At 44.6% G+C, this 14176-nt stretch overlaps 1 protein-coding gene across 1 annotated transcript in view; it reads right to left on the reverse strand.

Annotated features, from left to right (window-relative positions):
• LOC102846329 overlaps positions 1–6200 on the reverse strand; it is a 61193-nt gene extending 54993 nt beyond the window's left edge. Inside the window, exons 1-5 of the mRNA XM_006897499.1 lie at positions 6175–6200; positions 5799–6061; positions 5235–5352; positions 5003–5162; positions 4839–4898 (exon numbers count right to left, since the gene is read on the reverse strand). Coding sequence (XP_006897561.1) covers positions 4839–4898; positions 5003–5162; positions 5235–5352; positions 5799–6061; positions 6175–6200 — 627 coding nt within the window. The remainder of the gene's footprint in view (positions 1–4838; positions 4899–5002; positions 5163–5234; positions 5353–5798; positions 6062–6174) is intronic.
• Between the last annotated feature and the right edge of the window lie 7976 nt (positions 6201–14176).

The following is a 14176-nucleotide window of genomic DNA, read 5'->3' on the forward strand; positions in this document are numbered from 1 at the left end:
ATATATAATGTATGTATAGTTTCTGTTGTTGTTACATGCCATCTGATTGCCTGTGATTCATAGTGACCCTATGTACAACAGCTCTGAACCTTACCCTACGCTACCCTGAGCCAATCTCACTGTCTCCAACACACCTAACCTTATTACTTCAGTCACTGTATCAATCCATCTCATGCAGAGGCTTCCACTCCTGTGCTGTCCCTCTACACTTGTAAGCTGGCAACATGCCTAAAGTATGTGAGATGGAGCTTCACAATCCTTGCCTCCAAGGAGAAAATTGATTCTACTCTCTCAAGGACAAAACTATTTGTTCCCTTGGTAGCCCACTGTATGTTCAATATACTTTTCCAGCATCATAACTCAAAGGCGTTGATTCTACTTCTACCATCCTTAGTCATTGTCCAGCTGTCTGATGCATATAGCAAGTAATAGTGAAGACCAGAGCCTGGATCAGACACACCTTAATCCCCAGACTGACATTGTTGCTCTTCAGCACTCTCGAGAGGTCTGTGACAGCAGATTTTTCCCAATGCAATTCATCTTTGAATCTCCTGACTGCTGGTGCCAAGTGGGGGAGGAAGAGAGAGAGAGAGAGAGAATGTGTGTAGTTGTGTACTGTTGAGTCAGAACCAACACATAGCAGGTTTTCAGAGGCAATTAATCACAAGAGAAGAGTTTGCCCACCCTTCTCCCACAGAGCAGCTAGTGGCCTCGAACTGTGTTCCTTCAGGATTGCAACGCAACTAGGTCATCAGAGCCCACAGACCACCAGAGCTCTGTGTGTGTGTGTGTGTGGGTGTGTGTGTTTAGGCTTTTGTCTATTTTTTTAAATTAATTTTTCTGGTGGTTTCTGAAAATTGAGACACCCACCTAGGTGTACTTCTATTGAGTTGATTCCGATTCACAGTGGCCCATAGTGCAGAGTGTAACTGTCCTATGTAGTTTCCAATGAATCTTTATGGAAACAGGGTGCCTCATCTTCCTGATAGGTTAGTACTACTGCCTTTCCTTAGCAGCTGCACGCTTTAAACATAGTCCTACCAAATCCAGAGTTGCCAAGTCAGTTCTAGTGCCCCTCCATCAAAGTGTCTTTGTTGTTTCTGTGGGGATTGCCAGCTTAATGACCTGGAGAAAGCAGCACAGAGTAACCAAGAAAGATGGCTAAGGGTCTGTTCTGCCTGATTCTCTTGTGCACACCGTTCTCAACCCTGTGTCTGCCTCATAACTGGTGCCCATGAGGTGAGTCGAAGCTAGTCTTGCAGGCGGGACATGCTGCATTTCTTTTTGTTGATGTTGTTGTGTGCCATTGGAATTGGCCACCTCATAGCTGACCCTCCAGTGGGTTTCCAGAGGCACTTAATCACATGGGGGGAGATTGCCCATTCTTCTCCTACAAAATCGCTGGTGGATTCAAACCAAGTGCCTTTGGGATTGGGAAATTCTCCCCTACACCACACCTTTATGCTCCTGGGAAAGTTTCTCTCTACAGGATCATAAACAGGGCTCTTGGCTGTAAAATGGGTCACAGTGGAAGGTCCTGCATAGAAACTAAAAATTCATTGCTGTTGAGTTGGAACTGACTCATAGCTGACACTACACTGACTTTCCAAAGTGTATATCACAAGGGAGGAGACTGCCCATCTTTCTCCAGAGAAGCTGCTGGTGTATTTGAAACATGAGAAGCATGGCCTTTGAGTTAGTATTGCAGTTTCCAAAAGACTGCACAAAATGTAGAACAGAAGTATAAAAACACTTTTAAAATACTATATTTACAGTATAAAAGACTGATGGGATCCCAGAGACTATGACCATTAGTTACCCTTCAAAACTAAAGGGGAAACTGACTGCTGTAGCACAACTTTGAGTCAAGCCAACAGCCAGGCCTGTAAGGTCAACAATAACATCAGGGAGGCACTCACTCCTTAGAATAAACAAGCACTTAAGGGCAAATGAGCAAGGTTTTCCCAAAGATAAAACCCAGAAGGCAGGAAGGGATATAGGAGGACGAAGGGAAATAAGAGTTACAAGGATGTTGTTGTTATTGTTGTTAGTGCCATCCAGTCACAGGTGACTCACAGTGACCCTACGAAGAAGAATCCTCAACACTTGTGTGTCTCTCATCCTCTCTCCAGGTTCATAGGGTTTCTGGAGGCAAGCTAGTATGGAAGTGGATGCTGCTCCTGCTTCCAGGCTTGTTCTAATCGGGGAGTTTCACCCAACACTGTCCACCATGGGTAACCAACCACTAACACATTTGACACATCAGTATCACAGTGTTCAGCCTCACAGCAACCACAAGTTACCGCTGTACAGCAAGTGGACACAGCAGGGCTATACGACCTAGAGGAATGTTTGAGCAAAAACAATGAAAGACAAGGATAGACCAACAGAAGTCTTTGACTTGGGCCCCAGAGGCCCCGTTTGGGAAAGAAAGTTGAGCTGAAGCGGCTCATCCAGTGCCCCAGTCTTCCTCACCAGGGTCCATGTTCCCAGAGGAGAGGAAGGGAGAGAAGAGACCTCTCTGCCTGCTGCCTCATTCTCCAAACCAAGAGTCTGGCTTCACACAGAGCAAATCACAGCTGAGCTCAGGCTGCATGATTTTAGCCAGATAAGAAGCAAACCCAGCACCCAACCCCAAGTGGGACGAGGCACCTTGATCCCAAGCCGCTTCTTCTGAGAAGAGAACCAGGGGATGTAAGTTGAGGAGTGGTGAAGAAGTGGGTCTACAGAGATGGAAAACATTGAGTCAACTCGTCTCTCCTGGTAATCCATCCCTCGGTGTCCAAGAATCCTCAATCCCTCTCTCCTTTCTGGCATCAAAGAACCCCAGTTCTTTTGGGTCCACAGTGGGGCGCTCCAGATGTTCTTGGTCAATGTCTGTACTGACCAGTTTGCACTGTTCCTGCTAGATCCATCTCCAGACCTGGAGGCAAATGGGGACCTGCCTTTATCTCCGACCTCACATTAACCTGGAACCTCTCCAGGGGCGGGATGGCAAGTCTAATTCTCCTTAGAAACTGTGGTTGGTGGAATTTGAGATGAAAATGCATGATTCTGAGGGATGTGGATAGAGTCAGAGGATGAGATGTGTCCTGGTGATCTGACATTCTCCCTAAATCCCTGTCTCTTTGAGGCACCAGGTGTTAATGAGAATCATCCTTCATCTGAAGGCCAAAAACAGTCTGATCCCATAGTGAACTGGCTCCCCCTCCCATCTTCATGTCCTCGTGATCAAAAGACCCACAAGGGTCCATCTGCAATGTGACCTCAAGGTCTCCCATCTCTCCTTCTTAGAGCAAGGAGGCCACAAAGAGTTCCAAATGTAAAGTGTGCTGATTCTAGACCCCAGAGGACAGGATGAAGGATACAGAGAAGAACAGAGCATGGGACTGATTTCCCAACCCTTCCCAACCCAGCCCTGCTTCACACAGTCCATAACATGTTCTCCGAGAAGGGACCTGCCTCTCCTGAGGAGAAGATGGGAGCTGGGTCAAGAGTAAAGGTTTGTCTATGAATTCTGGGGAAAGGCCCATCCTGAAGGTCCGGGTCCTCTTCATCCCCAAAGGTGGATTGTGTCAGCTTCTAGGATATGGTGCTTCTTGAATCCACCTAGCAGGGTTTGCCAAATCCAGGGGTTCTGATTCCCCAGGCACAGGACCATGTGCCCCCAGAGAAGAGATTTCAAGCTGACTTTTCACTCCTAGAGCCTTACAAACTGCATATGAGTGGCAAGAGGGGGCAACTATAGGACTGGGAACTGGAAACTTCCAGAACCACGGACAGCCCATCTCACATCCCAAGGAGCAGGTGAGCTGCTTCAGAGGATGAAGAGACCCTGAGGGAGGAGATACAGTAGGTCCTTCACCAGCAGAGGGCACCAACACCAGAAAGAGATGCCACTTTCAGAAAGGGCTTCTACCTCCACATGTCTCATCTCTGGCTGCCTAGAGTCAATGAGGCACCAGGAGAATGTTCGAGGCTGTGGGAATTGAAGAAGGGGGAATAGGCTTGCCCACAGCCCCCTGCAGGTTCTAGCAAGGTCCGGAGAAGTGAGATGACAAATACCACTCCCTGCTTCCTGGAAGCAGACTATCTGCATGATCTGGTCATTAGAAGCATCACTTAAACACTCTTTGCAAGTATTGACTCAAATTTCTATCTCCCAAACATACAGCAAAGGTCATGAGAGGAAAGACTGAGCATGTTCCAGATGTGAAAAGGGGAAGAGGTAGGCAGGAAGTGCTAGGACTGACTGAACAGGCATCTCGGGTTCCAGGGTCTGATCAGGAAACTCCTCCCCCCCCCACCCCCTTCCCTCTGCCATAGAGGCAGTCATAGATATCTAATCAATCTCCTTTCCCCATTTTCCATCACTTGAGCCTTCATCACGAAGGTCCCACCCTCTAATTCCCTTAGACACTCCCACATGTAAGGACACTCAGCACAGACCTTGAACTTCATATACTTTATTGAGATACAAAATGTAGGGGGAGACTGTGCCCCAGGGATGTTTTCTCACCCCTGCCCCAACTCTGGGAAGTCATCAGAATGTGTTGGGCATGGTCATCATCCCTGCTCAATCCCTTTCAGCTGTCAAGGAAGTGACAAGAGTCTGAGGACGTGGCAGGGGTGGGAGGGTCTTAAAGCAGGGGATAGAGGAGGACATGGGTTCTTCAAAGGTCTAGGAGTGTCTTCTTGTGTCAAGAGCATCCTTGGTCCTTCCTACCTGGAACTCAAGGCAATGAAGGGACGTAATCACGGATCCATTTGTAATAGTATGTCACACTGGTATAGACTACCGAAAGTTCAGGTTTAATACAGCCTTCACCCCAACTCACCACCCCTATCTGCAGCCAGGTGCCCTTCCAATGACAAACCAGGGGTCCTCCAGAGTCTCCCTGTTTAGGGAAAGAATGGGTGGTGAGTCTCAGGGTCCCTGAGAGTCTGGAGGGGACGGAGAAGTCAGCAAGCATGGAACGACACCAAAATGTGATAGTCTCACCTTGCAGGAGTCGTGGCCTGGACTCCCAGCACACAGCATGTCCTCCTTGACCTTATTGCCATATTGTTTCCTGCAGACCTCATCACTCACAATGGGGATCTCCACCTCCTGCAGGTGGTAGGGTGGAGGCAGTTTTTCTGTGGAGGAAAGCTGAGTGAATCTGACAGGAAAAGGGGCATCAAGGAGGGGTCCCTCCCTTTCCCATCACCTTGCTTCATAAGTGACCACTTACATCCAAGCACAGAGGCTGATCTTGCAACAGGCTGCCCCAGGTGTGGCATTATAGAACCACACGAAGCCTTCATTTCCCTGAATGCTGAAGTTACACATGACCCGCTGCACACGCTCTCCTAACAGAGGGATGCTGACGTCACAGCTCAGGAGAGACTTCCAGGTGGAGCTTTCTTAACACACATAGAATTAGTACTGGGGGAAAATCAGAACTTTGCAGAGACCAGCCCTGAAGGCAGAGTGGACTTGGACTATTAAGCAACAGTGAGGAAGTCCATCTCTTGGTCATTTCCCTAAGTTCCCCTCCTCACTCTCAAGATAAAGAACAGGGGACCCAGAAGGGCAGTGCAGGGCCTGGTGGAAAATAAACGTAGAGGGCCTTTCCCACCACACCTGGGCTTTGTGCCATTTTGAACCACCTGATTCCCAATCCCTATTCACCCCACCCTCTCAGGCTTCAGGAGGATCTGGGCTGAGACCTTGTTGATAACATTGCACCAGATACCTATTGCAACCGCCCCAGAGTCCTCCTCATCCCACCTGATTCCATCATCCTACTACTTACCATTGGTGTTAATGTTACCCCAGCCATTCACCCAGCTACTAGTGCCTGCTGGGATCTTAAGGTCTGGTGGAGAGAGGGTGACCAGGCTGACATGACCAGACAGCGTCACTTGGTGTTTCAGTTTGAGAAGGCTCACATCTCCTCCAATTTTAGCATCTGGTTTTGGGTAGTCCTTGATCTCAGCCACATCATAAAAAGTTTTATCACCATAAAGTTTCACTTGCCCAACTAAAACTTTCAAATGTTGAGCCTTTACATTGTCTCTGAGAAAGAGAAGACCAGAAGCTTTTCAGAGACTGGTACCAAAGTCTGCTCAGCAGCAGGAGGTGGTTCAGGAGTTGGAATCCTCCTGTGACCCAGGACAGTAGCCACCCACCTGGGAAGCCCTGTGTCTCTCATCATAGTACCCCCAAGGTTGTCAGCAAGCCAGGTGCAGTTGGGTAGTGACTTACTCTTTAATGCAGTGGGCAGCAGTTAGCACCCACTCACGGTGAATGAGGGAACCTCCACATTTGTGCCCCCACTTGAGATCTGATGTATTGTATGTCCACAAGCTGACTTGCCATGGCCACTTCCCAGGCGTGGCATCATGTCTTCCCATGATGAACATAAGGTTGCCCTTCATGGTGGGATCTGGAAAGGTAAAGTAAGATGTCATCAGAGACCCAGCTGTCCCTGCCCAGAGCTCAGCTCATCCATTCTTGCTCAGACTCTCCTCAAAGTGTGAGTCAGGCTGTCCTCTTAAGAAGTGCCCATCCCACACCACCCCAGGGCTACTCCCTGGAGACCAGGGACAGGGACTCAGAGATAAGGTGGTCATTGGAAGGAATCAGGACTCACCTACGTTAATGGACATAGAGCATCGCCCCAGGCAGAGGAGGGTCATTGACAGCAGCCACAACATCTCCAGGGTGAGAGAACAGCCTGACTGAGGAGACAAGGCCTGATACCTGGTGTGGAGTGGAAAGTGGAGGGACAGCTCCACAGGGCTCTGCACTTTTCTGTTGTAGACCTCTCTCTCTCTCTGAGTCCCTGAAGGATTGAGAGGGTCAATTCTTTGATTAACTAGAATTCTTTCATCATTTTTATACAAAGTTATCAGGAAAAAGAAAACACGGCTCCTGATTGGTTGGCATTGATGTGATAAAATAGTAGGTGTGATATACAATATTACTTAAGTGCAAATACCATCTAAAACTTTGCTAAACATTTACCAGAAATAATATGCTCATCATTCTTGCAAAGAGGATATGTTCATCCCTCTTGATTGTTTTCAGAAAGAATAATTTTCAAGTGAAAGTTAATGAGTAAGAAGACACTAGGCACCTCAAGTGTCTGTGGATCACAGGGAACCCATAATGTAGGAGAAAATCAATGACTTAAGGTTAAAAGTCATAACGTAGCTAACAGATTATGTATTTATTACAGTTCATAGATGTGTGTGTGTGTGTGTGTGTGTGTGTGTGTGTGTGTGTGTGTGTAGGTAAGAGAATTTCTATTTTCACAATGCAAAAGTTGCAATTATTTTTAAAGAAAATTTTTATTTCATACTGGATTACTTACAAAGTTCATGTACATTGTTTCCCACACCAGAACTTTCCCATTTCCTTTACCTACCCCTCCCTCTACCCATCAAACTATGCAATGCTATTATTATACCCTCCCCCACCCATCCTCACCCCTCTGCTCCCCTTCTTCCCCCTAGGATCCTCATATACATTTTTCTAGTTATCTTTCTATTTTTCAATAATGGTCTAATGCAGTATTTGTCCTTACGGAACTGAGTTAGTTCACTTGGCATAATGCCAAATCATTGCTCCTGCATGCTGCATAGTATTCTATCATGTGAATGTACCATAATTTCTCAATCCATTCAATTGTGGTTGGACATTTGGGCTGTTTCCATGTTCTTGAGATGGTAAATAACACTGCTATGAACACTGGTGTACAACTCTTCGTTTGTGCCTCAGTTCTAATTTTCTCGGGGTATATTCCAAGCAGTGGAATAGTTGGGTAATAGAGACTTTCTATGTTCAGCTTTCTGAGGAAATGCCAAACTGCCTTCCAGAGTGGTTGTACCATTTTACAATCCCGTCAACAATGTATAAGCATTCCTATTTCTCTACATCTTCTCCGATATTTATTACATGCTGTCCTGTTAAGCTTTGCCACTGCTACTGGGGTAAGATGCTATCTCATTGTGGTTTTTATTTGTGTCTCTCTTATTGCCAGTGCATTTCTTCATGTGTCTCTCTTGGCCATCCGAATATGTTCCTCTATGAAAAGTCTTTCCATGTCTTTTGGGGTTTTTGTTGTGGTGGTTTTTTGTTTTTGTTTTTTGTTTTTGTTTTTGTTTTGTGGAGGCCCAGTAGGTTCCTGTAAACTTTTGATATGAGACCCTTGTCTGACATGGTATTGCCAAATGTTTTTCCCCAGTTAGTAGGTTTTCTTTTCATTCTGTTGAAAAATTATTTGACTCTATGTGGGAATTTAATCTTTTCAAGATCCGATTCATCGATTTTATCCTCTCCAGATTGTGCATTTCTGCCTCTATTTGGCTGTCTCTTCATACCATATATGAGGCCATCTGAGCTTGATCCCAGTTTGTCTCTTATGAACTATTTTGGCGTTACTCCCAGGATTCTGATCCACCTTGAATTGATTTTTGTGTATGGTGTGAGATATAGATCCTGTTATAGCTTTCTGCAGGATCCAGCTTTCTGCAGGTAGCAGTCCAATTTTGCCAGCACCATTTGTTGAAGTGATTGTCATTTCCCCATTTGATTGGTTTTATTTACTTGTCAAACATCAGTTGACCATAGATAGCTGGATCCATTTCTGGGTTCTCAGTTCTGTTCTATTGGTCCATGTGCCTGTCATTGTACCAGTACTCCATGCCAGTATTCTTGTTGAGGTTTTGGCTGTAACTTGGCAAGATGCTCCTCTTGAGGGAACTACAGGACAAAGTGAAGATATGACAGGTATCATTTTTGTCTTGTAGATCTACCATGATCTCAAAATACAAAGTTTCATGATTTTTTATAAATGATACATTGGAAGTCATGAAATGGATTGGCACAATAGTTTCACAATGAGTTCAAGCATATCAAAGATCATGGCAATGCTAACCATTCGTTCTGGTATACATGAGGTCACGCTGAACCAGAGCTGCAGTCAATGAAAACTAACAGTAACAACTACAAGAAGGAAAGGAAGAAGAGGAGGAGGAAGGGAAAGAAGAAAAATTAAAAGGAGCATCAACCAAAAGTGTTCCTTGACATATATCAGCTTTGTTTAGACAGTAGGTCCCGTTGTCTCTGGCTGGGTCTCCAGCAAGGGCCTTGGATATCCGGACACAGCCAAAGCCAAGCAGCAACAGCAAGGAGCTCATCTGTGGTATGAAAAAGCTGTAGTGTCTTGACCATTTATAACTGAAGTTGTTAATCTTTATCAGGGAGCTCTGGTGGCCTAGTGGCAAGAAGCTGCTTTTCAATCCCAAAGACACATGGTTTGAATCCATCAGCTGCTCCACAAGAGAAATATGGACAATCTCCTCCCATGTGATTAACTGCCTCTTAAAACCTGCCACAGGGTCAGCTACGGGTCGATTTCAACTCCAAGGTACACAACAACAACAATTTTAATCTGTGCTAGATCTCTTAACTTCTGCTGAAATACCTCTAGACCAAGTAGCTCACAAAAGACTCCTTCCACCACCATCGTAGCTATCAAATAGGCTTAGACAGAAATACCACACTGTGAGACTTTAACAAACAGAAATTCATTCTCTTACCATTTAGGAGGTTAGTAGTTCAAATCCAGGGTGCCGGTTCTAGGGGAAAGGTTTCCATCTGTGTGTGTGTTCTGATGGAAAGTCCTTGTCTCTTTGTAGCGTCTTTGAGCCTGGGGTTCCTTGGTGATCCTCCTGTGTCTTTAAGAAAATCTTCTCCTGAGTGTGGCAGGTTCTCAGCAAGGAGACTCTGTGTCCAAAAGATAAGCTCTTCTTTATTAGTGGCAAAAGGCCCTCTCAACTCTTTTGCTAGTTTAATCTCTTTTCTATGAAATTGATTAAAATTACAACCTAATCCTATAGATTGAAATCCCGACTCATTTCTATAATTGCTACTCTTTCTACCTCATTAATAGAACATGCCACCTGGAACAGAGTTGATTTTGACTCATAGGGATCCTGTAACAGTCCCATAGAGTTCCAAGGCTCTAAACCTTTACAGAGCCCTGATGGCTTTTAGAGTTGCATGTTGGTCTGCCAACTTAAAATTTGGTGGTTCAAATCCATCAGCTTCTTTGCAAGAGAAAAATAGGCAGTCTGCTTCCATTAAGATTGATATCCTTGGATACCTGATAAAGGATCTCTAGGAACTGGAACAGTTTCAACAGCAGTGGGTTTGGGTTAAATCTTCATGCAAGTAGACTGCCTCAGCCTTTATCCATGAAGTGACTAGTGGGTTCAAATGTGTTACCAGGGTAAATCTTAACAGGAAGAGACTTCCCATCTCTCTCTCAAGGAACAGCTAGTGGATTTGAACTACCGACCTTTTTCTTAACAGTGGAACAAGCTACACACTACACCATGAGAGCCCCTAAGTCATTGAAAAGCCTGTGAAAAAGAGGAAGACACTGAACATGATCAATTGATAGTGATCATGTTCTAGAGGAAAGGCTCAAGCAACGGGCTCAATCACAACTGATTGTGAGGACGGTGCAGGACTAGGCAGGGGGCTTTGTCCTGTTTTATGGGGGTCAGTATGAGTGGGAACTGACTTAACAGTCAGTTCTAACAACAACATCAATGACTAAAGATGATAGAAGACGTATCAATGTCTTTGAGTAGTGGTGCTGGAGAAGAGCATTGAAGATAGTGTGAACTGCCAAGAATACAAACAAATCTGTCTCCAGGAGGTGAAACCAAACTGCCCTTTGGAGGCAAGGGTTTTAAAGCTCCGTCTGACATACTTTGGGCATGTTGCTAAGAGGAATCAATCCTTGGACAAGGACATCATGCTTGGAAGGGTGGAGACACAGTATAGGAAGGGAAGACCCTAAATGAGATGGATTGACTCAATAACTGGGGTAATAGAGAGAAGTGTATCACAGACACAATGACTCAGAATAGGGCAGAGCTCAGAGCTATTGTACATATGGTCACTATGAGTCACAGGTGACTCAATGGCACAAAACAGCAACATACCTTCAGTCTAATACATATTGTCAACAAAAAAGTATTTTTTTTTACCTTTTCTGACTTCTACAAACAACATCAATGGAAACAGCAATCAGGATATCAAATTTGTTTTGGGCAAATTTGCTTCCAAGGATCTCTTTAAAGTGCTAAAGGATGTCACTCTGAGAACTAAGTGGGGGGGGGTGCTGTTATAATGAACTTTTTGTACAAAATTACTTTCTCAGGTCATTATCTAACTTTCTACACATGGCTGGGCAGGAACATGCAAATAGTGTCTATAGTCTGTCCATGAGGAGATTGGCTAGTTTTGTCATTCCATCAGGTTTAAATTGAGCAGGTTCAGTGGCAGAAATGGGAAATCTCACTCAGCAAAGAAGAAGCAGAGAATGCATCGCTCTACCTTCATACCCAGAGATTCTTGGCCTGTGAGACTACGACCTACGCAAGGGCAGCAGCTGCTGCAGCAGAGAAGCAAAGACCTACGCGAGACAGAGCTGACCTGGTACCACGGAGCCAGAACCATGGGCCTTCACCCAAGTTTCCTGAAGCGCCTTAGGGGAGACATCATCATTGGCAGGTCTAAGAGAGCTTTGTAACACTGACCTAAACCTTAAAGTTGAAGTTTAAAGGGCTGTGAGCACGCTTGAGAAGCTGTGCTGACTGAGGAATTGTAAACTGTTGTCAACCTGAGTTGTAATGTGTTAACTTCTCCAATAAACGCTATGAACCTAAGTATGGTTCTATGAGGCCTGTGTAGATATTTCAAAAAAATTCTAACCCAGTAGTAGAGCGATGAGAGATTTCAGTTGATGTTAAGATTGGTAGAAGTAAGCATGGGAGCACAGGGGCCATGCCCAGTCTTATGAGAATTAGTTTCGGACTGTGGATGTGGTTTGTGGAAAAGTTCCACCTTGTGGAGTTACTAGAGTTCAGTCACAGCTGTCCTCACACCTTTCTGACCATTTTCACAGCGTGCCTGGCTCAAGCCAGGATATTTGCAGTTGCCTCTTATGCATATAAAAGTTGGACAATGAGTAAGGAAGATCTAAGAAGAACTGATGTTTTTGAATTATGGTGTTGGTGAAGAATATTGACTATTTCATGGACAGCCAGAAGAACAAACAAATTTGTCTTGAAAGAAGTACAGGCAGAGTGCTCTGTAGGAGTGAGGGTGTTAGACTTCACATACTTTGTGTATATTGTCAGGAAGATCAGTCCCCAAAGTAGGAATGCATGATTAGTAATGTAGAGAATCAACATAAGATTCTCAAAGAGATGGACACAGTGGCTGCAGTAGCTGCCTTGAGTACAGCAGAGACTGTGGGGACAGTGCAGGACTGGGTTAGGGCTAAGGTTATGGCTTAGGTTTGGGTTAGGGCTAGAGCTGAGATAGGGTTAAGCTTATGGGTAGAGCTAGGGGTAGGTTTAAGGTTAGGGTTAGGGCTAGAGCTAGAACTAGGGTTAGGGCTAGGGCTTGGTTTAGGGTTGGCGTTGGGGTTAGGGTTAGGGCTGGAGCTAGTGTTAGGGTTATAGTTTAGATTTTGGTTAGGGTTTATGTTAGGATTAGGAGTAGTTTGTTTAAGGGCTTGGGTTAGGGCTAGAGCCAGGGTAGGGTTAGAACTAGGGCTAGAGCTAGGATTCAGTCTAGGTTTAGGGTTAGGGTTACAGTTAACTTCAGGATTAGGATTAGTGCTAGGCTAGGTCTATGTTTAGGGCTATGGCGAGGGCTGGGTTAGGTTTAGGGTTAGTTTTAGGGCTAGAGTTTGTGTTGCAGTTATTGTTAAGGCTAAGGCTAGAGTTAAGGTTAGGAGTAGTTTTAGGGTTCAGCCTTTGGTTAGATTTAGGTTTAGGCTTAGTGCTAGGAATAGAGCTAGGGTTAGGGTTAGTTATTGCCAGGGCTACCATTAACATTAGTGTTGGGCTTATGTTTAGGGCTAGAGCTATTTTTATGGTTAGATTATGGCTATGGCTGGAGTTAGCGTTAGGATTTGGGTTAAGATAAATGTTATGGTTAGGGCTAGATCTAGGGTTAGAGTTGTGTTTCCCAATTTAGGGTTTTGGCTTGTGTTGGAGTTAGGGTTTGGTTGTGGTTTAAGTCTAGAACTAGAGTATTGGTAATGGTCACAGAGTGGGTCAAGGTCATTGTTAGTGTTAAGGGAATGGTTCAGTTTTGTGTTACTGGTATGGTTAGGGTTCAGGTTAGATTTAGGGCTTTCTGTTTTGGTGCACTTAGTTGGAGCTGACCATATGGCCACTAACAACAATTCCTAATATGTATTTTAACAAGTCTTTTTTTTTTTAAACTGAGATATTATTGTAAACTTACAAAGAATTTGGATTTCCATTTATTCCTTGTTACACACTTTCCTCCCTGCCCCCCCCCCAGTTTGCTTTTTCTTTGGAAAGGAGTGCTTTCATTGTTATAAAGCACCCCCACCCCAGACCATTTTACTATGCAGTTCTTATTCTGGACTCTTGTCATACCAATAATACTTAATCATATATTCCTTTTATACAGTTCTCTCCCTCATCTGTTTCAGTGCCATGCACATAATTTATCCCCTCTTTTCTTCATTTCCCTCAACCCCAATGTCAGTCCTGTTTTATAACAGTGGCATTATACAGAATTTGTCTTTTTGTGACTGATACAGTTCACTCAACAAAATGTCCTCCGTGGTCACCCATTTTGTAATATTTCATGAGTTCTTTGTTTTTCAGTGCTGGATACTATTCTATTGTGTCACTATACCACAGCTTCTCTATCCATTCATTTGTTGATGGGCACTTGGATTGTTTCCAACTATTGTGAACAAAGTAGCAATAAACATGGGTGTGCATATATCTGCTTGGGTGGCAGTTATGGTTTCATTAGGTAAAAATTCCCAGTAGTGAAATTGCTGGGTCAAATGGTATTTCTATTTCCAACTTTTTGAGAAAGCACCATACAGCCTTCCATAGTGGTTGCACCATTTTACACTCCCACCAAGAGTGAATAAGGGTTCTAGTTTCTCCACGACCTCGCCAGAATTTGTTGTTTGCTTAACAATTCTTAAGAGTGTAGGTTTTATGCACACCCATGTTTACTGCAGCTTTGTTCACAATAGCAAGGAGTTGGAAACAACCTAAATGCCCATCAACAAACGAATGGATAGAGAAGCTGTGGTATATTCACACA

The sequence above is a fragment of the Elephantulus edwardii genome, unplaced genomic scaffold (assembly GCF_000299155.1).
Source record: "Elephantulus edwardii isolate Elephantulus edwardi_28Jun2011 unplaced genomic scaffold, EleEdw1.0 scaffold00209, whole genome shotgun sequence".
Classification (NCBI taxonomy): domain Eukaryota; kingdom Metazoa; phylum Chordata; class Mammalia; order Macroscelidea; family Macroscelididae; genus Elephantulus; species Elephantulus edwardii.